Genomic DNA, 22,334 nt, shown 5'->3' with positions numbered 1-22,334 from the left:
AGTGCTCGCCAAGGTACATAAGCTCCATAGCGAGCCAGAATGCTACATCTGCGAACAAATCACTACCTTCTCAAATATATCGCAGTTTAATGTTTTGCGTGAGCAGCCTGTGCAACCGATACCCATAGTTCTTTTGAAGTAGCATACCTCTGGTTTGACCCTGAGAGAACAGTTGCTCTGTGGCGTTATAAGTAATAACTGCCTAGATTATGTTGGCGGCTTTAGATTTCAAGGGGACATACTGCGAGCCGATTACTTTCTAGATGATTTCCAGAATCATCTTAGTAATCCACTGTTTTCTGTCAGGAGACATGTTCATATCCAATCTCTATTACAACCTGTCGTTAACCTCATGATAAGTAGATGTTCAGCGGAATCAATCGGCTAAAGTTAGACTGCGGTCAATGATCACGAATTGAACCTGGACATTCCAACTTGATAAAGATGGCGACATGGGAGCGGGAATTTACTAGCGTAACGTATTTTACACCTATTTGAGTAAGGTCGACGCGCTGTTGATGCTCGTAATCCTTCCAGGTTCTATACCGGTACCGATAACCCCTGTGAACTAAATATAACCTTGCTTGGATGGAGTCTTTTGTACGAAGAATGAACATTGTCATGGAGAATCAATCTGGGCAAGAACAAGGCAGAATTCGAATCTGTTGGAGGAATCAATTGATACATTGAATGTCGGCTTCTATCAGTGAAATCCTGATCGATTCATCTCTTCTAAAGTGTCATAAAGTGTGTACTCGAGTAGAAAGAATTGAGTCTGATATCTCTCTTGGGGACCGCCGTCCATGCCCCTCTATCGTCGGATATCGTAAGATCGGCAGCGATAGCCCACTCAATGCAACCCTAAATTGATCCTCGTACATACACATTGACGCCAGTTTGCTTTAGGATTTTCCTGGCATGCTGGCATGAATCAATCTTGATGGATACAAGTAGGTACCAACCAACAAACAAACGCGACTACCGGTAGATGTGAAGAATTTCTCAACTTTTTTATATGCTTATGCATGTAATTTTCGAGTCCATCTGAAAGTCAAATTACCCAGGTAAAGAATAATAGATGCGTGGTGTTCAAATGGAATAATCATACCGGTACTCGCAACAACATTAATAAATTCATCTGGAAAATCCGGTCCCCAACATTCGTATCTTACCTACGTCACAGCCTCGAGCCTTATCCGCAAAGGGAAACACATGATTTAAACTTCTACATCGGACATATCAGTTATCGATTGCGAACGACCAGAGACACACGAGACCTCATAATACCAACAACTGTACCATTATTCTTGATGAAATACTCTCTAATACAATTTCGACCAACGACGATATTAATGAACTATCGCAAGAACGAGAAACTTTGTCATGATGCGAAGCAAGCAATCTTCATCGCTGCAAAAGACATACGATGAGTGTTACTTAATATGTTCGACGGCGGTATATTTCGAAGGGCAGGTTAGTAAAGACACGCATCTTCACTCGGAAACATTTGAGGTTGAAAAGAAAGCTAATGACTTTATTTCTATATAGGGTAATGAGGCAGAAGCTTTAAGATCATGGCGGTCGGCTCTCGATCAAATCTATTATCATAATGCATATCGAGTTCCTGCAGGCTATACACCCAAATCAGAAACCGAAAAGGCTTTGAAGGATAGTCTGAGGTCGATGGAAATGCAATGCAAAGAACGTGTCGATTTACTAGAAGCGCTCAAAGCCTCGCGGGAAGAGAAGAACAATGGAGAGAAGACACCACCGGGAGAAACTAGCAGCGGCAGTGGTAGTGGAAGGCTCAAATCCTTTTTGAAGTCTTCACGCGCTTCCTCGGATTCTCAACGCCCTGCTATAACAGGTATGAGTAATACAATCGGGGAGGGTACAATTCCCGCGGTCAATTACGATGGTCTGCCAAAACCTACCCCGCCTCCGTTACCACAACGACCTTCGATGGCCCCAAAAAATAGCTCAGAGATGGCGGTTGTTGGCGGTGGGAGAAGTATGTCAAGTTCCTCGATTGCATTACAAACAGCATCATCGAGGCCGCCAGCTCCAACATCTCATCCATCAGTTCCTGCACCACAACATAAAATGTCAAAAGAATCAAGAAGTCCTAGCCCCGAAAAAGGAGGAAGAACAATGCTTCAAACATTAAGATCTGGTGATTCCAAGAAAACTAAAAGCTCTCGGTCAAACAAAAAGAAAGACGAGAATCCTATAACGAATAAAGCTGCTACCCTGGCATGGAATACAATGGGCAGAAAAGGGAAAGATAAGGATAAACTGGGCCGTTCGCAAGATCCAGAGACTGACAATAGCACAACGAATCTACCTGGTGAGAAGCCCAGCTTTTCGGATCCATTTAAAGGGAAGCAAGTGCCTCCGCATCCAGTCAGATTTGATAGCACAACAAGAACTCTAGTGCCAGATGTACGACCGCCGCGAAAATCTCCACCAGAATTATTGACAGGCTTGAACGATTTGGTCGGAGCTACAGGTCAATCGAACGGTTATCCGTTCCCTCCTACAGATCCAGGTCAACCAGGTGCCGTTGCTGGACATTCTCTCACCACTGCCATCATGAAAGACATGATTGGACTTGATTCTCCACTTATACCGCAACCTGTTGAGCCTAATTTCGGCCACCCATCGTCACAACCACGACCAACCGAAACTTCTGCTACAACGTTCTCACAGCTTAAGAAGGGCCCTCCGCCACCTCCACCCCACTCAAGAACACCAGGTAAATTTGAACCATTAAAATATCCGACTTACCTCCAAGAGTATCCCGATACAATTGCCAAGAAAGGCAACCCAGACAACCTACCGGTACCTCAACGTAGGAGACCAGCTCCTAGAGTAGCTTCGAATGCCGAACTTTCAACTTCATCAAATCGCTTACAAAGAAAACCAGTATCTGCAAACACCTCCTCACCAAGACGTGTAGATGATAGCAAAAAGTCACGAGGGAAGGAACCTAGGCGAGTACACGGAGATGATACTTCGTCTCAGAGCGCGAATGATGATACCAGTAATGAAGAATTGCGAACTCGGCCTAAAAGAAAGCAAAAGCAGGTGGTATCGCCAATACTTGTCGATCCTACAACCCCAACGTCTGAAGAGTCTAATGACTCTGCCACGGATAGGGTCAAGAGTGCATGGGAGGAGAAAGTCAAACATCTCATGAAGAACTTGCCGAAAGGGGTTGATGAAGGGGCCGCTAAACAGATTTTTAATGAGATTGTAGTTCAAGGTGATGAGGTACACTGGGATGATGTTGCTGGGCTGGATGTTGCCAAGAATGCGCTCAAAGAAGCCGTTGTTTATCCATTCCTACGACCAGACCTATTTATGGGCCTTCGCGAACCAGCTCGTGGAATGCTATTGTTTGGTCCCCCGGGTACTGGTAAAACTATGTTAGCAAGAGCGGTCGCCACCGAGTCGAAATCGACTTTCTTCTCCATCTCAGCTAGTAGTTTGACAAGCAAGTTCTTGGGTGAGTCTGAAAAACTTGTCCGAGCATTGTTTTCTCTTGCAAAAGCACTGGCACCAAGTATCATTTTCGTCGATGAAATCGACTCTCTTCTTTCTGCACGATCTGGAGGAGAGCATGAAGCCACAAGGCGTATCAAGACCGAATTTCTGATTCAGTGGAGTGATTTACAAAGAGCTGCTGCTGGTAGGGAACAAACAGACAAGGAAAAGGAAAGGGGAGATGCTAGTCGAGTACTAGTACTTGCTGCAACGAATTTGCCTTGGGCAATTGACGAAGCTGCCAGACGAAGATTCGTGAGAAGGCAGTATATTCCTTTACCTGAGGATGAGACTAGAGCCAAGCAATTACACACTTTATTGGGACATCAAAAGCATGGATTGAAAGAAGATGATATCGATCATTTGGTCAAATTGACCGATGGTAAGTTCTGTTGAATTCGTTGTTGAATATTTCTAACAATAAATAGGATTTTCGGGATCTGACATTACAGCATTGGCCAAAGATGCGGCTATGGGACCTCTACGATCTCTCGGAGAAAAGCTTTTGGAAATGACCATGGATGATATTCGACCAATGCAAATTGAAGACTTTCAAGCTAGTTTGGTTAATATTAGACCAAGTGTAAGCAAGCAAGGACTACAAGAATTTGAGGATTGGGCAAGGGAGTTTGGTGAACGTGGAGGTTAAGGTCAAGGTCGAAGCAATAATGGAATGGCATGTGTATTTGTATATGACTTAGTGTATCAATATTTTAGCTTTTGGATGGATTTGGGGCTCGGTATACAATAGGGTCATGGGTTTCAGGGATCCGGGAGGTGCATGGAAAGGTTCTTGATGGCTGGAGGGCATAGGCGGGATCGGGAGTTCAGCGTCTTGAGCATGGAGTCCTGCGTGATAAAAGATGGGTTGATTGCCATTATGAAACATACCTTAACGTACGCAATAGAAACATTACTGGATGCGTTCATTCCCCATGTCATTTTTTTTACATGATATTTATGATACAATCCCATCGTCATACACTTCCTGTACACGGATAAGTGATACACCTTGAACGCCAAATATTGCATATGCACCCATATCCCCATCCATTTTCCTTTTGACTACCTACACAAGCCTTACTTCCTCACCATTCCCATTCGCTGACTCCTCGGCCTGAATCACCTCTTCCTTTCCCTTCTTCCCCTCAGCAAACCCCTCCACAAACCACTCACTCCCCTCTATCCCCCTCGGATCCCGCTCAAAGCCCCAGCGACTCCAACTCCCCTTGCGAATATGCTTCGCCATCAATTTGCGCTCACGCTCCGCAATGCGCTCTTCGGCCGTGGGGATGGGTGGGCGCTCGGAAATGGGACGGCCGAAGGGTGCGATTATGGAGGAGACGACGTGGTGGACGGTTTTCGAGGTGCGGTGTCCTGGGGTGATGGTTATGATGTCGCCGGTTGTGAGGGAGGAGCGGGGATCGTGGACTAGGAGGTGTGTTTTGGAGTTGAATTTCTGGGAGGGGGAGGGAGTTAGTTTGGTTATGGGGGGAAATAGAAGGGGAGGGGGGAAATACCTTTTGCAAATGCTCATTCCATACTTGGGTTCCGATTCTTACTTTGACGGTTTTTTCCATGAGACCGCTCGATACGACGACGGCGTTTATTTGGCGCGAGGCGTGGGCAGCTGCTTTGACTGCTTTTTGGATGGGCGGCATCTTATCTTGTCTTGTCTGGGGATTGGTGATTGGGAATTGGGATAGCTCGATCGAATTGTACTGTGGTATAATTAATTATAATTTTGAGAGGGGAAGGTGAGTTTTTCCGGTTCCGAGGATGCGTGGGGGTGATTGGTTGGGGAGCGAGGGGGGGTTGGAGGTGTTTTGGTTGATACCTACGGTAAATTCCGTTTGTAGGTATGGATCCCTACACCACTGCAAGTGGGTTGAGACTGCAGCCCGGGCCTGCCCAGGCGGTGAGTGTACATCGTACTGTCTTACACAGCCATAATTGTGGCGTTGCTTTGATGAGAGGAGTGACGGGAACTCCCCACCATGGTAATGGATGATGGACTTGACGTTTCTGCCTTCCTGTAGATTGCAGGTAGGGTAGAGCAAGAAATTGGGAATTGGCTTGGGTGTCTTTCTTTTTCATTGAATTGAATTACGAGGTAGATATCTGGAGTTTTATGGTGAGATAGTCTATTTCTAGGGTTTGACACTTTCATTGTAGATGGAGATAGGTAGGTAGGGTTGGTTATGGGTTTCGCGATATTGGTTTTCAATGCGAAGAGAGATTATGTAAACAAATACTAGGTAGTTCGTCTAATCTGCATCTCCACCGTGACATGAAGAAGAAGAAGCAGTAGAGGCACGCTTTCCTTCGTATCGTAAGAGTATATTTGGGAGGGCGTGAAGATTTATGATAGTTGTGTTATAATGCGTGTGCGTAGTTTTGAAATGCTTTAATGATCCAGCATCTACTCACTCTAAAGGTTGGGTACACTCCAATACTCATTTGATATGAAACTTCGTTTTCTTTCTATAACCTTATTATGGTCTGCCTCCACGGCAGTGGCCCCCAGAGGGCCAGCGGAGCGTCATTCATCTCAAAACTTCAAAATCAAGTTTCCAGTGACTATACAGGATAGAAATTTCCAGGAAATAAATGAATAAATATATGAATTATGAGAGTGAGAGCCAGAGTGAGGGTGAGGGTGAGGGTGAGTCAAAAGTAAAACAGGATTTCAGTTCTTTAAAACTCCGAACTTTCCTTTGAATATCAACTTCAAGGTTCTCATTGAATGCAACAAAGTGATAGGATGATGATGGCCTTAGTTTTTAGACATCCTCGCGTATAAGGCGAGGCTGTGAACCTATACGGCTTGAAGTTGCCTATCACAACCATCATGCTCTTTTTGCCTTGTGATACTAAAAAAAATATAAGAAACACTTTCCCCCTTCCCTTTGAGAATTACATTCCAATACCACCTTCTTTTGATAGTTAGCACATCATCTTTTTTGAGCTTAGGGATAGGGCTTAAAGATACACGTTATTGATTGCAAACGAAGTCAACAGGATGTTTATGTTAAGAAATGGTATGTAAATAAATAGTCCGCCCCTCCACTTTACCCCTCATTCGATCTTCATTCAAGCTTTTTAGAAGCAAAGCGCAAACGAAATATACAACTTCTTTTGCGAACAACATCTAACATATACAATAGTCGGTAAATTGATCTTTGGTGATACATCCAAAGAATCTTTGATCGAGTTACCCCAAGGCCAACTTTATCTCGTTCGACCCCTATCACCCAAAGGATACTCCGAACTTATATTCCGTGACGCAGCTGCGAGGATCAGAAGAACAGGTCAAGATTTTCAATATCAGCTTGTGATTCAAAGAGCGTACGAAGAAGGTGAGGAAGAATTATTGGACGACGAGGCTGCGGACGACGAAGACGGCACTGCAGCTTTGACTGGGGAACGCGACGAGAAAACATTCCTCCTAGACGAAAGTTTACATTTCCGATCGGAAATTCGCGAAGGCGGTGAAAAAGTCCTTGCTTGGAGAGATTTGAGCGGTGACGCGGGCGATTTATACGAATTTGTTTGCGACGTTTCGATAGAGAATAGTCAGGTTCAATCATTCGAACTTACAGCTGTTCATTGTCAGTTTGAGAGAAAATTCAGGAGAAAGTATTTAACCGCGACCGAGGAGGAGTTGAGTCAATTTGCCTTTGAGGAGGAAGACCCAATTCCGCATGCTAGTCCACCTACGAGCCCTATAAATTTGAGCCCTGTACAATCGTTTCCAGCGATCGATCACGCAGTTACTAGAAGTACGGCAAATTCTGCATTAAAGGAAACTATGAGTCCTGTTACAAGAGGATCACGGGCGCCACCCAGAAGTCCATCACCGGTTGAAAAGAGCCCAACGAAGGCACCAGCTGTCGCTAAACACCCCGAGGCCATTTCTGTGTTGGCAGAGGAAACTGCCGAATTACATTTATTCGACTTCATTTCTGGAACGTTTTTGAAGCAAGATGATGAGGTTACAGCAACTGTTACTGAGGTTGGAAAATGGCAATATTGGTTGCAACTTAGCAGCAAGGATAAAGACTGGTTGGGTCAAGCTGTGATTGCGGACATTAATCCAGTTTTCAATTTCGAATATCTCTCCTTTATCTTCAACGCCTATACAGCCGATCATCAAGCTTATTCATGGCTTCTTCGATTTAAAGACCAAGAGACGGTGACAAGATTCCAGGAAGGTTTGATGCAAGCTTTGTGGGAACAATTGAATGAACTCAAGTGGAACAATAGTAAGGAGGACGAGAGAGAATATGTTCTCGAGGCATTCCAGGATCTTACTATGGAAGACGCTCCAGATTTTGTCGAGGGTGAAGATGAAGAAGAGGAAGAGGAAGAAGAAGTGGAGGATCAAGACGATGGACAAAGAAGCGAACATTACGACTCTGATGAGGAAGATGATGATGTTGTCACGAAAGACGATGATGGAAATGTCAATTCACAACTTGCGGTTGGATACAAACACGATCGATCATTTGTTGTTAGAGGATCTAAGATTGGTGTCTTCAAACATACCCCTAATAACAATCTGGAGTTCTCGACCAACATTTCAAAAGTCCAAGCACCAAACGGCAAACTCTTTAATCCAAAGAAAGTTATGCTTCACGCTGAGGATACGAACATGATTCTTCAAGATGGAAATAATCCAAATTCGCTTTACAGAATGGATTTGGAGTATGGAAAGATTGTTGACGAATGGAAAGTTCATGATGATATACCTGTCAACACCTTTGCGCCCGAGAGCAAATTCTCTCAAATGACAGGAGAGCAGACCTTCCTTGGTCTTTCTCGAAATGCTCTTTATCGTATCGATCCTCGTCTTGCAGGCAACAAACTTGTCGATTCTGAACTCAAACAATACGTTTCTAAGAATGATTTCTCCGCTGCCGCTACCACAGAAAAAGGATACATCGCCGTCGCTAGTAACAAGGGTGACATCCGTATGTTCGATCGTCTTGGCATCAACGCAAAGACTCACATTCCAGCTCTTGGTGAACCTATCATTGGTCTAGATGTTAGTGCTGATGGTCGTTGGGTCTTGGCTACTTGTCGCACTTATCTTCTTCTCATTGATGCTCTTCAGAAGGATGGTAGGTACGAAGGCAAACTTGGATTTGAAAAATCATTCGGTAAAGACTCGAAACCTCAACCTCGTCGTCTTGGTCTTACACCAGCTCACGTCGCCCAATTCCAACATGAAACTGGTGTTCCTCTTTCTTTCACTCCAGCTCGTTTCAATACCGGAGAGGGGCTTACCGAAACATCTATCATTACCGCCACTGGTCCTTTCATCGTAACATGGAATATGAAGAAGATCTTGAGGGGCAGCAAGGATACTTATAGTATTAAACGTTATGCTGAAGAAGTCAAGGCGGATAACTTCAAATACGGTAGTGATAAGAATGTGATTGTGGCATTGCCAAATGAAGTCAATATGGTAGCGAAACAAACCTTCAAGAAGCCAACAAGAGAAAGTATTGCAACGCCACATAAAGTTGGATGGAGCAATGGTAGAAGAGATAGTGCGAGAATTGGAGGAAGCAATAGTGGAAGATATAAGTTGGGGAGAGAAGATGTGGTTAACAGTCCTTATTAAGTGATTGTTTTGCGAATTCTGAGCTGGGGGCAAATAAATGGATGGTTTAGTGCTAAGGTGGAGCGTGGGGAGTTTTGAGGCTTTTTGTGTTTTTCTTTCCTGGAATGAGGGATTTTCTTGAGTAGCTTGCTTTTATTGGCTTGCTTGTTTACTTTTCGTTTTGGGGGGAATGAATTTGATTCAAAGTTCGTTGAGTTTCATGATCGTCTTGGTCTCAAGAGCAGTTTGGTGGGCAGAACGGGACAGATGATTCAGCACGACTAACAGGAAGAAATATCATGGGTATTCATACTTTTGAAAAGTATTATGGTGCAGCTGGTATGTCGGCGAAGGCACGCCATGTTATTTAGTATGCGGAGTTGGTAGCTAGCTTGCAGTAGTTAGGAAATACAGAAATGAATTATTAGTATTACTATTATTTGGAATTTGTTATTGTTTGTGCTTGTATATTGGAGGAGGGTTTTGTCTACCTATTGTCGGTATATGTTGATTGTATGTGCAGAGTGTGATGAATAATGAGTGATGAATAATAACTGGATAATATCTACATGTCTTGAAGTCTATCTATAAGTTCTATATCAGGAAAGTTTAACAGTCAGTTACATAGCATAGTATATAGCACAGCCTATCTCAACACTCTCTTCCCCACAACCCCCCAGCCCCAACACCAATTCCAAACGCAGCCCTCAAATCAAAATACTCACCGCCGTCCTCTCCGGCGCCAACACGCGATACAAAACCGTTCTATCATCCACCCCCAACGCAATCTCGTTAACTATCCCCTCCAACGCAACCAACTCCTCATAAAACCTCCCCGCCACTTCTTCCCTCTCGCCCGTGCCATCACTCTCCCCCGCCACCCCCCGCACGCTCAACGCATACTCCAGGAGCGACTGATCGTCTGCCACCACGCTACTCAGCAGATACGGGAGATGCGACGCGAGGAGCCAGGAGCGCGGTTCGCGCACGGGCAGGGAATCAATGAGGTGTTTCTCCGTGTAGGATTCGAGTTCGTGGAGGGAGGAGGGCAGGGGGGCGAAGAGGGCGGAGGGTTTGTTCGGGACGAAGGCTTGGTAGTAGTCTTGCAGATAGTTGACGGCGGTGTGTTGGGTGCTGGCGATGTGGATGCACATTGTGACTGCGTCTGTGAGTTGGTCGAAGGTGGTGAGGGTCGGGAACGAAGAGATGTTGGCGCCCTCTTCGCTCTGGATCTCGCGACACCAGTTTTGGAGCTGCGTGTCGGAAGAGACGGCTCCGTCGGAGGGATACGCAGACCGCAGCATGCCGGATACGAAATGCCGGAGGGTGTACCAGATATGTTTCATGTTGCGCGCGTAGGCGTAGTTGTGGAATTTAGGGGCGTCGAGTTCGGCGAGGGGAAAGCCGCGGGAGGCGAGATCGTGCGGGATGTAGCCGCCGACGAAATCGAAGGTTTCGTACTGCGTGCGCACCATTTGGAGACTGCCTTTGGAGGGAAGTCCATTGATGTGCACGATGACTTGGGGGATGAGACTTGCTCTTGCGGCGGCGTTGAGGGGGAGGGTTTTGAGCCAGTGGGGGGCGAGGAGTTGGAATACGGGGTGCGTTTCAGGGAGGTGGCGGTGGGAGGAGATGATGATTCCTTCTTCGATGAGATGGGTGTGGGTGAGATGCGAACCTAGTTCGTGGGCGTGCCAGTCGGATACTTGGGCGCATTGTTTTGCGTAGCGCCAGGGCCAATCGGTCACTTCGTGGGTTTTGGGGGTTGAAGGGGAAGTACGTTTGTTGAAGAGAGTGAGAGAATCAGTGATATTGGTACGGTAGTCCAGGATTATTGCAAGTGGATGAAGAGTGCCATTTGGGAGGAGACTATTTGGGTTAGTACGATTTTGTTTTATCATGGTACGAAATTTAGTGCGAAATGAGAAGAGATGACGGTTAGCCCCCACGTAACTTTCTTCACCCTTGCTCAACGGCGCGGTTTGGGCTGACTGCAGGGCTGAAGACTTTCCAGCTTATGTACGTAGGGGATACGAAAAAATGTCGTACTTTGTCCAATCAGGATTGATTATGCAAATGACGGCGCTTACGAGATGAAGCTTACAGCTTACAGCTCATGCTTGTGCTCGACATACTCTGCAAAGAGATGAAGAAGCAAAAAAGTAACTCAACGCAATACAATGAAACTAAACAAAATGTAAAAAACAAGCAAGTCAAAAAGAAGAAACTCAACACTTACTGAAAAAGACTAACACTCGCACATCCAAACCTCTTCCCATCATCACTCTTCAAATCCTCCCCCTGTGCCACCCCCGCAAACTTACGAAAGTAGCTACAATCCTGCACATACAATCCTCCCTGCTTCTCTCCCTCCTCAATAACCCTCAAACTATCTTTTTTCTCCTGCGCACTAGCTGCTGCCTTAAACCTTTGAATCCATTCCTTCCCGGCCTTTCTAATCGTTACCGGATTTACCCCCGTGAATTGTTGTTGCGCGTATACCTCGTCACTATACCAATCTTTTCGTGTCCCTATATTGGCTACTTTTCCAATATCTCTTCTCTCGTCAAAGAGTTTTTGGTTAACACTTTCGATGAGAGCAAATGTGCGTTGATTTGGTTCATCATAGGCGAAATCGAGAAATTTTTCGGGAATCACTTTTTGCACTATAGGGGCTGTGGCGAAGAGTCGCTCTGGTTGAAAGATTTTGAGAGAGTGGAGAAAATCGACTTTGGGTTCAAGACTAAGATGAGGGGGGTAGCCGTCCGACCCGGGTGTTTGGAATTGGAAGCGTTCTTTCTTCTCGTCAAGGGAAATGGGAGCAGTAGGGAGATGAGATTCCAATTGGTGAACGTCGAAGAAAGAGGCGAATCTATCATTGATCAGTTACTTGTCTCTTGATATTTCATTTTGGGAGAATCATACGATTTGTTGACCAGAGAATAAACTTCTGAAACTGCTTTCTTGGTCCCGACATATGTCCCCGTGGAGAATTTAGCTTTATTGGAATCTTCTTTCGATTTGTTGTGATCATGTTCTCCGGCGAAGATAGAATGAGCAAGAAGTTCTGCCTTGAGAACTCCATGATTCCATTCAATGGGGAAGCGTTTAGGCGGTGGAGCCTCATGTTGTCCATGATGTATTATATTTTCAACTTTTTGAAATATGCCCGGCATGTTGAAGAAATGATTGAGAATCCGAACAAGCAAATTGAAGATGAATGTAAACATTCGTTGGAGAGACAGAGAGTATGAGGCGGTTATAAATTGATGTCTTGTTCCGTCAAAAATGACAAGGTGCAACGGAAGGAATAATTGTATACTACACAAAGATACAAACCAAAACTAATTGGTATATTTATCTCTCGAGGACGAGGGAAGAGAGGGAATTATGTAGAAAAATCATGGCAGTGCATTGATATTGCTCGGTGTGAAGAGTGGTGGCTCCAGGGCTGACTTGCCTAAAATATTACATGTTGGGGTCCTAAAATAGGATAACAGTCAGCAAATAACTCAGCTGAAGCCCCAGTTCCATAACTGCTTAATATCAGGCTGATGCAAATTCGAAATTGTGCAAGAATATCAAATAGTGGCCGAGTATCTTATGGTCGGTGTCAACAACCAAGTATGCCAAGATTCCACATAGCTCAAGTAACCAAAATTTGCTCAGGGACTTTCTCATTGAGTAACACAAAAAGTTTCACTGCTTGCAGGTGCTATAAATTCTATTTCGCTGTAGAGCTTTTGTATAACCCTTCGCTAATTTCATCAATGTTATTACTAAGAATGTGAGAGGTAAATGAGGTCATGCTAGGTCGATTTCTCGAAGTTCCTAGATTACTTCTTCGCCAGTGTTGTCAGTGGTGTTTCGACCTTCTTGTAAATCGCCAGTAACTCCTCGCTGAAATCATCCAACATAATAAGCCGAAATTGCTTTCCCCATCGATTGAGGAACGACCGTTTTTTATATTCATGGTTCAAACCACTGCTCCAAGCCACCAGTTCAACGTTCCATCCTTTCAGGAGCGCCCTCTCCACATTCTTAAAAAATCCTCCCGAGTATTCGGCCTCGGCCCCATCTCCCGTTGCCAAGACAATGGTTGACGGTATTGAGTAATCGGCCAAAGTTTCGAGCATTTTCATATGTAATATTTCATCAACGCCTTGCTCGACAAGTCCAGATTTCGTGAATTGTGAGATGGGAGTTTCAGGTTTGCTAGATTGTCCAGTAAGGTATCCATTTCCTTGTCCTCCTCGCGCTTTTTCCATTGTGTGCTCCCTTGTTTTATACACCCTATTAAGAACATTGGTTTCGTAGCCACACGTCTCAGCCTCGTCAAAATGAGGTTCTGAGTCTCTGTAATTTGATCTGGATCCAACCAAGATTCGTTTAGCGACAGGCCGGTTTCTCTCAAGAATTGATGCCAGTGAACAATATGAGAAAGGTGGACTTTCAGCCACCCTTTCACTCTCAGGAAATCGTCGTACGCTTTTTAAAGTGTTCTGGAATCCAATTATAATGTTGCTGAAATCAACAAATACATGTATATCTTTTTGATTTGAAGACCTGACTGCTTCGTCGAGCCTCAATTGGTGTGATAGCTTTTTAACTATCCTGAATCTCTTTTCTTCGTGTGTCAAATGGTGAAGGGGATATATGACGCCCTTTTTGAGGGCCGTATTCTTATTTTCGAGGGTATCGAAGATAACAGGACCATCGCTGAGGTATTTTGCAGATTTCGTTCGTGAAGGTGTTTCCACCTCTGATTCAAGTCCGCTACTCTCATTCTCATCCGTCCATGAATCAGACAATACCTGCCTCCGTGTCTGTTTATGTACTCTCGGTGGTTGGATATTGAAAAGACGATCTGCAGGAAAGGGAGATCTAACATCTGTTTTCGTTTGAGAGATTTGCCCTACCGAGGTCTCTCCCGGGAAAGATATCAAATCTTCCTTGGCCTTTGCTCGTGTCCCCTGTTGTTGTAGTTTCGGAGCTTTCGTACCTTGAATTTTATCTTTCCATCGTACCGTCCTTGTCTTTGTAACATAGTCTTGGTAGATATCCGGAATATCTGAATCATCCGTCGCAGAAGATGGCAGACTATTAAGATCAGAAAAGAGCCCTTCAGAAGCATAAGAAGATAGTGCTGACTCATTTGGTTCAGCATCAGGATCTTGACAAGTTGTCGTAGCATCGACACCTAAGTGATTCCATATTGGAGTGAAATCACCCAAGGTACGTGCACTTCTGTCTGCTGATGAGGGCTCATCTTCAGGTAGGAAATAGTAAGAATATGGTAAATCGCTGTTTAAAGTCGAAGCGGATAGGAGACTATGAAGCTCGATGGCACAAGTCAGGTCCCATGGCTGGGATGTATGGGATTCGGTCATGTAATTAATGTGCGGATCGACCTAGCAAAAGATGCTCAAGCCGAAAAAGTTATCTTAGGTGTAGTTTCTGATATGGTATTGATACTATGAGAAGGATTGAAGTTAGTGATCTGATCTGATAGCTCTGATAAGAAGTATAGTGGCAAAAGAGCAGTTGCCGCTGCGTACAACTTACGATGAACGGGGAAATGATGTTTGCAGGTATAAACATACTTCCCGCTGTAGATTTTGATGTTGCCGTTGCTATTTATTATGGATTAAGAGTAAATGATACCAAGTTGAACTTCAATGAAGATACCAGTCCTAGTCAATAGAAATAGACTAAGTATTTGCATTGCAGTAGATGGAGGCGGTTTCTTCTTCAAGAGGTCGAATTTGGATAGAGGAACCTTGAATGATTCACCTGAACATCCACCTACCGAGCCTCCCTGCGCCTTATTACCTACCTACCTGGTAGCTACCAATTGTATTGCATTGCTGAGAGGCTGTACTGTACTAGTGTTGTTGGTGGCACGGACAGTTTTGGTTTAGTACCTAGTAGAACTGTAGAAGCAGACCCGCGTGGCAAAAGATCTGGATTGAATCCCCAAATCTTCCATGCTTACATAATCTGGTCCCGCTTCGAGATTGAGTCACGTGGAGACGTCAACAAGACAAGAAATGGCATACGATGTAGGTAGATTATATGTATAAAACTGTAACACATTACCTACCTAGGTACATACACCTCCTTTCGGTTCCTTCATATTCATCTTCATCTCTTTTGCTATGAAGCATCCTCGATTTCCCCTCAAGAGCTGAACTACCTTCAGGCTATGTTGATCAGGCTTTCTAGTGGAAACCAACAACTCTCGTATTCGTATATTTGCAACCGGACGAAAATGCCTTGCCATGTTACAACCATGCATATATAGATATTCCAGATATTGACGGACACACTCCTCATGGCAAATCATTTCATTGCCATCAACATCTCAAGGCCTATAGTTTATAATCATGATCAGAGTTGGTTCGGAATTATTAAAGAGGCTATGTCAAAAGAACCTTCGTTCTGCATCTCGAAGTAATCAATTCCATATTTAATAAATCCTTCAAGTTGGCAAAATCGCTGCTGTCATCTTGTCCTTTTTCATTGCCAATTCTCCATTGTATATCCCAAACTCAAAGTCCATTTTATTGGCTTAATTGCCCTCACCATAATCCATCATCATCGCCATCGTCATCAACACAGGCATTACAATCACTAATCTTATCTTCTCCCTCCCTTTCAAAGCACAGCTCTCACGTCTTTCAAGTACTATTTCTCATCTCTTTTTGCCAATTCCTATCCCAAACCACGACAAGAAGTTTTCCTTCTTCGTATCGGGAGAGATGGTTGGAGAAATCGAGGGACTACTGAGGGCACTAGATCTACGTCTCTCTCGCGGAGTATAAATCACCTCGGATGGTTTACCTATATGTTTATGACTGTCAGATTAATTCATTGAGATGTCATTATATCCAAGCGGAGGAGGAAGAGCAAAGATCACCTACGAATATTCCCCGCTCCACCAATGCCATATGATCTGCGTCGTTCGCCCTGTACATCTTTTGTTGCCGATCCAAAGGATTCCCCAGAAATATTGTTCATCCCCTCATCAGAAGGTGGAAATCTTGATGCCATTCTTATCGACTGTCTCTTTTCTGGTAATGATCTTGTCGTTGAGGGAGTAGGTCTTGGTGTCACTGCAAGCAGATAATAACTCCCAAATTCCCTATTTGAATTATTCGCCTCGGTTTTGGTGCCTTTCGAGTGATTTGACAAGTGCCAATTTTGGCTAAGTGAAGATCGATGTGATTCTTGGTAGCTTTGAATAGGTTCGGCGATTCTGTGATCTGAAGGAACAAGAAGTTGTTCACGAGAAGAATTTTCTGCACAATATATCGTATACGAGGTTCGTTCTGCAATCTTTGGTGGAAATCTTGACTTAATTCTTGAGCGCGTTTTAGAACCAGATCTCGAACATGAAAAAGATGATGACAAGAAAACAAAGGGTGAAAGAGACACCATATCTATATCTATGTTCGTATCTGCGCCCGATCTGTGGGGGCAAGTTCGGCAAACGATAGACAGAAGGGATGAGAGGAAACGAGAAACCAGATTGGTTGCAATATATGGCATACCGAATATATACATTATCTGGTACTTGATTTCTCTGGAGACAATCGCCCACACAATAAGAAGCATACCGATGTGGAGATATGTTAACGGGTCTTCATAGGGTATCCAAAATGTGATCATCTTGATTGAGCCATGAGATACGTTACCAGTATGACGTTACATGATCGCGAATCGCTTGTGTGGAAGCTTTTTCTCTGTTTTGGATATCATAGGCATATCTAACGGTTCATTGTAAGAGACAGAAATACTCATTGGCCCATAAAAAGCAAATTCCCTTCCCTAGTTGTCACTGGATAGTTTGCAAATTACCAGCGGCAGCGAGCCATCTACCGTATATGCATGAAGCCATGTGAAATGGGCATTAGCAGGGGTGAGAAGAGAGACGAATCTCATATAGAAAACGGCACCAGGATTATTTGGAAACACAAGCTTTGTGGGGGCCGCGCACACAGGCCATACGAGGCATGCAGCGTTATCTTTATCCATGTTCAGATCTGCAATGAATTATTAACCTGGAAACCCCGCAAACAAGCTTTTGCGGGGTACCGACCTAGGTATGTCATGATAACAAACATGATATCTCAATCTTTCAAACTGGTTCATATGTTTTGATGAAGTGTTTTCAGTGAACTTTATGTGTTTTTGACTTTGATCAGCCATTTTCAATCAAGATTCTACGAGTGACCAAAAACTAATGCCGATTTCCGCTTACCTATCACAGGCAGAACAAAGTTTATATCCACGATTTCACAAAAACGTTGCAAACATTACGAATGTCTCAAATCCTAATGTCTTATTCCTTATTCACTCTACTCATCTTTCTGCAATCTAATCTTCAATCCATCTATAGTGTTACTTGACTTCACTCCAAATACGCAGCATTGCATCAAGTGTACAGTGACACCCGTCAAAATGTCCAAACCCGTTTATCGCGCTTCTGCGCATGCTTTACGTGGATGGGTTACAAGTATCCGTTGAGTCGGATTGGTCGAGTCTTATGTTTTGTGTTGCGTTGTGTAGCGCTTTGTGTTACGGGTAGGTTTTTATGCGAGTTATCTTGCTTTTGGAGATTATGTGTGGGTTTGAATGCGACAATAATTCAGACGTGAAAGAGAAGTCACAGAAAATCTGGGTATTCTGGGTGTTGTGAAATACGTCAAGTGTGCAGTGATGTATGTTTGATTATGGCCTGTCATGTAAGATCTTATGACAGGTCTCATACGAGGTCTCATGTAAGATTGAGTTGTGCATGAAGTATCAACATCATTCGAGGCACGTGTAAGAGTTATGAAGCTGGGAGACTGGGTGGTCTTTGAAATTTGAAATGGGATTTATGATAATATACGATACGAAGAGAGAATTTAGGACTGGAGTTCGGAGACATAACAGGAATCCGAGACGGCTATTTTGCCAAAATTTTGTCTGCTCTGGTTAATTACTCCCATGCTAGAAAGTCGCACATATCTTTTCAGAAAGATGCTATTGATCTAGGAGAGTCGCTGGCGTCAAGTAGCTCTAGTCTTCGTGGACATTGGAAGTTGAGGAGCAAGCGACAATAAAGATGCGAGATGGTGTGGTTGTTTCTCAATACGTCAATTCAATCATCTGTGCAAGAAAATTGCATTATCTGTTCAACTAGCAATAGGAGAGAGACATACGAAGTGAAATACTGTGAGGGTGTTAAAGAACATCCCACCCATCATTTATCAGAGCTCACATCAATAGATATACACTGTGGTGCAGTTTCTACGCATGGCAAGACATGGCTCAACAGAAACATAGTCATGCTTCTAATCCTGCAGATGTATATTGAATATTCTGTGATGATAAGTCAGTGGGTCAAGAACTGAAAGGTGACTATCATGATTGTGCCACCAACATGCATGAAGCAACTGCATTGGATGTTGAATCAGTACGATTAGCTATCTCCAAGTAGAAAAATCAAAGCTGCAAGTCACTAGACACGAAGTTATCTTTCATTCCTCTGAAATTAATAAATATCATGTGACATCCTCACCATCGCCATCTTCGTCGGGTCGGATAATACTTTCTCTCCAATGTTTCACATCATCCTGTCCATATTTGTGGGGGTTCCGGCTTTTTTATTGTACACCATTAGCAACCAACGAGTCACGAGAAACAAAACCGCACGACAATACAATTGTGATATTCCACTCACTTATCCCCATCTCGATCCAATCTTTGGAACGGATCTGAAGTTTCAAGAGATACAACAATCTCTACGCCATCAGAGAATCGCTTTCTCAGCAAGTCTACACAAAAAATATGGGGAGACATTTGAAGTCATCAACTTGGGTACTTCCTCACTAAGAAGTATAGATAAGGAAAATATTCAAGCAGTCTATTCTACGAATCATGACGATTGGGGCTATGAGCCCTCAAGACTATCTGTCATGGGACCTTTTTGTGGTCGTGGATTCATCACCACAGATGGAGATACATGGCAAAAAGCCAGAGCTCTTCTACGACCAACTTTTAGCAAATCGAATATTTCGGATCTATCTGCATACAGAGTTGCCGTTGAACAGTTCCTTCGAAACATTCCAGATGATGGGTATACTACTGTCAACCTGCAACCTTTACTAGCAAATCTCGTAAATGTTGCACTTCAGTAAGATTTCAAGCGAAAAGATACTGACGAAATTAGTACTTAGAAACATCCTTGAACTTTCTGATAGGTATTCTCCTAGATACCAGCAATGAAGATGAAAGAAAAAAAGCAACAGAGTTCATTAAAGCTTTCAATACATCTATGATTGGCATGGGAGTATCATTTCTGATAGGTCCTCTCAAATTTCTGATCCCGAGATCACTCACAACTGTTGCTCACAAGCAAGTGTATGATTACATTGATGTTTTAGTCGATAAGGCGTTAGAAAAAGCCCGGGAAGAACCTGCCTACAAAGACAATTCAAATGCACCACTGCAAAAGAGTCTTCTGGAAGGCCTCGCTAAGCAGACTGATGATTGCATGGAGATACGTCAGAATATTATTCAGGGAATGATGGCAGCGCAAGGTACTACGTATGTTTTGATCAGCAACACATTATTCCTTCTGTCCCGCAATCCGGACATTTATGAAAGACTCCGAGATGAGGTACGATATTTGGACCTCGAGGCGTCTTTTCAATTATTCGATCTACTACTAGATTACGTTTTCCTTCAGAACATCCTGCGTGAATGTAAGTTAAAGTTTTCTGTGCAATTTAAGAGTGAGACGAATGTACTAATGAACCGGCTCTCTAGCTCTTCGCATATACCCTGTATTCCCCATCATGAACCACATTGCTCTCCGCGACACAATACTACCAAGAGGAGGGGGTACAAACGGAAAATCTCCAATCTTCGCACCTAAAGGTACAACGATATATACAAACCAGTATGCTCTACATCGTGACGAGAAAGTGTTCGGAAACGATGTTGAATCTTTCAACCCAGATCGATGGGATTCCTTCAATTGCAAACCAACCTCTTGGGAATATATGCCATTTGGTGGAGGACTACGGGCTTGTGTTGGACAACAGAAAGTACTGGGCAAGGCAGCGTATACCGTGGCGAAGATTGCACAGGTGTATAAGGGATTGGAAAGTCGTGACTATAGAGACTGGGAGGGCGAATGGAAGTTGACGGCGAAGAATGTAAATGGATATAAAGTTGTATGTATCCCAGAATGAATCATTTTTTTAACTGGTAGAACTTTTTTAAATTGAATATTTGTACCATCTATCTCCTCAAGGATCCTGGGTCATAAATAGAATAGGAGAAGACTCCAAATATACTTCCCAAGTGCCCCAATAACCTATTTACTCCACTAAAAAGATTGTTCTCTGAAACACTATAATCATCACCAATCTCACTTCTTTCTACTTTACCCTCAAAACCTCCGCTCGCATCGAGGACGAGAGCACGTGATTTGGAACCGAACCTACTGCTCAAGTCAGCCGAATCAACATTCATACAACATATCAATTGAAAACCCCCAAAGCGTTCCCGCTATTACTTACCCCAATCTGCGAACAAACTCCTCAGTATAAATGACCATACTATCGAAACACAAACTCGTAGACGAGCATCATGGTCCGCTTCACCCACCATATTTCACACATTCAGCGTCATGGTATAGAGAGATGCATCAACCACTCAAGTTACGATAAACTACCCCGCCACGGCTATCCTGATGGCGCGGCTCATTGAGCTAAGTTCGTTAGGTTAGCAAGCGTAGCAATTAGCTTCATTGTACAGTTTGACTTGAAGTGTTTAGCTTCATTTTACCAGCTGGATTCATCACCCGCTGCGCTCCATTCAAAGATCTCAGGACTCGTGATAGACACATCGAATGTTAATAAGATATAGGAGATCCATCATAAAGTAGATACTTAGAGTGTGTTGCGGCTTTGATATGAAGCAGATATCTCATATTCCATCTGTAGCGAAGCCGTTCTCCTCAACTTCCCTTCGAATACAGAACATCTTTATCGAAGATCCCCGGGAGATCCTCTTCTCACATCCACATCCATCGTTTAGGATAGCCCAGAATCGGTGCAGACAGAGTATGCATAAACGACTGTTCTTTAATAGAAGAATTAGTAACACCCTTTAGTTGTCCCAAGTCATTCTTGATTTCGTATTTACTTCTAGGATCCTTCCACGCTCCTGATCCATATCGTTAATGCAGGCCAATTGCAAGCAGTATGATTTAATTCCTTCCTCCAAGTTCCGATATCGATTGCGAAATTTACGCAAGTAATATCTCAAGCAAATTGACAAGGCTCGGTAATCCTCATATCAGCGCACCCCAAATACCAAGTCGTGTATATCTATATCCCCCACCTTCAAAAAATGATAACGCTGCGTGTCTAAAATCTTCCTTCGCTAAATCTCCCGAAGATCATGCTTGATATCTTCCAAGCCAAACATCATAACCTCAGCTACCTAGGTATTGGAGTTACTCCCAAAACTAATTATCGCTGCAAGATGCCGCTTAATTATGAACCTCTAGACACCACATATAATGCCTATTACGTGCCAGTCCTCGCATTTGCCGAGAAATATGCACGAACGTCAAATCAAGAAACGAAATACATGAGACTTTATTGAAATGTCAGTGTACCAACTACCCAGTATCACATGAGCAAGATAGAACATCCAATGCAGCTTCAAAAAGTACCAGCAAATGGATTCAGAAACAACCCGCAAAGCAAGAAAATATATCAAAGAATTCATTTCCTCATACCATTACCTTGTCAAATAGATTTGCAACTCCCTCGTTGCTCACACAGCTCCTGTAAGAATGGCTATCATATCATCATCGAAAACACGAACGTCGTGATACGTTGTGTAACTTACAAATCAGAAACAATACACGATTGTGACACCGATAAAGAGGGGTAGTGATCTCGGAACAATCAATTACTCGGTTACAAACAGGGGATAATATCCAGCGCGAGACACACTCCAACTGGCGCCAACAACTACCGAGATCTGTAGGGATAGTAGGAAGATAAACTGTGGCGTTTGTGCAAGAGCTGAAAGTTAACGAGATGATATAATTCGTACGAGCCAGTATCTGACGCAATGGCAGCGTAACAGAATATATAGGGTAGCATGC

At 43.6% G+C, this 22,334-nt stretch overlaps 7 protein-coding genes across 7 annotated transcripts; 3 read left to right on the top strand and 4 right to left on the bottom strand.

The window, feature by feature from the left end:
• The first annotated feature begins 625 nt into the window (after positions 1-625).
• EAE97_008420 (uncharacterized protein) lies at positions 626-4,394 on the top strand. Its single transcript, XM_038878935.1, has 3 exons — positions 626-1,473; positions 1,549-3,928; positions 3,975-4,394. Exons 1-3 carry the CDS (start codon positions 1,384-1,386, stop codon positions 4,193-4,195), a joined length of 2,691 nt encoding a protein of 896 aa, XP_038730017.1. The 5' UTR covers positions 626-1,383; the 3' UTR covers positions 4,196-4,394.
• A 221-nt stretch (positions 4,395-4,615) lies between these two features.
• Positions 4,616-5,207, bottom strand: EAE97_008419 (uncharacterized protein; the record flags this gene model as incomplete). Its single annotated transcript, XM_038878934.1, has 2 exons — positions 4,616-5,005; positions 5,067-5,207. 2 exons carry the CDS (start codon positions 5,205-5,207, stop codon positions 4,616-4,618), a joined length of 531 nt encoding a protein of 176 aa, XP_038730016.1.
• A 1,217-nt stretch (positions 5,208-6,424) lies between these two features.
• EAE97_008418 (uncharacterized protein) lies at positions 6,425-9,584 on the top strand. Its single transcript, XM_038878933.1, has 2 exons — positions 6,425-6,587; positions 6,714-9,584. The coding sequence occupies exons 1-2, from the start codon at positions 6,569-6,571 to the stop codon at positions 9,173-9,175; spliced, it is 2,481 nt and encodes an 826-aa protein (XP_038730015.1). The 5' UTR covers positions 6,425-6,568; the 3' UTR covers positions 9,176-9,584.
• Positions 9,585-9,685: 101 nt separating this feature from the next.
• Positions 9,686-12,538, bottom strand: EAE97_008417 (uncharacterized protein). Its single transcript, XM_038878932.1, has 3 exons — positions 12,080-12,538; positions 11,394-12,026; positions 9,686-11,023 (listed from the first exon to the last, which is right to left on the bottom strand). The coding sequence occupies exons 1-3, from the start codon at positions 12,382-12,384 to the stop codon at positions 9,862-9,864; spliced, it is 2,100 nt and encodes a 699-aa protein (XP_038730014.1). The 5' UTR covers positions 12,385-12,538; the 3' UTR covers positions 9,686-9,861.
• Positions 12,539-12,990: 452 nt separating this feature from the next.
• EAE97_008416 (uncharacterized protein) lies at positions 12,991-14,544 on the bottom strand (the record flags this gene model as incomplete). The annotated part of the gene is made up of 1 exon (XM_038878931.1): positions 12,991-14,544. One exon carries the CDS (start codon positions 14,542-14,544, stop codon positions 12,991-12,993), a length of 1,554 nt encoding a protein of 517 aa, XP_038730013.1.
• Positions 14,545-15,848: 1,304 nt separating this feature from the next.
• On the bottom strand, positions 15,849-16,771 carry EAE97_008415 (uncharacterized protein; the record flags this gene model as incomplete). The annotated part of the gene is made up of 2 exons (XM_038878930.1): positions 15,849-15,997; positions 16,078-16,771. The coding sequence occupies 2 exons, from the start codon at positions 16,769-16,771 to the stop codon at positions 15,849-15,851; spliced, it is 843 nt and encodes a 280-aa protein (XP_038730012.1).
• A 1,991-nt stretch (positions 16,772-18,762) lies between these two features.
• Positions 18,763-20,400, top strand: EAE97_008414 (uncharacterized protein; the record flags this gene model as incomplete). Its single annotated transcript, XM_038878929.1, has 3 exons — positions 18,763-19,320; positions 19,374-19,908; positions 19,973-20,400. The coding sequence occupies 3 exons, from the start codon at positions 18,763-18,765 to the stop codon at positions 20,398-20,400; spliced, it is 1,521 nt and encodes a 506-aa protein (XP_038730011.1).
• Positions 20,401-22,334: the final 1,934 nt, after the last annotated feature.

This window comes from Botrytis byssoidea (genome assembly GCF_014898295.1).
Source record: "Botrytis byssoidea strain MUCL 94 chromosome Unknown BBYS_018, whole genome shotgun sequence".
Lineage (NCBI taxonomy): Eukaryota > Fungi > Ascomycota > Leotiomycetes > Helotiales > Sclerotiniaceae > Botrytis > Botrytis byssoidea.
Note: the sequence above shows the minus strand (reverse complement) of the source record. Positions and strands in the feature narration are given on the sequence as shown.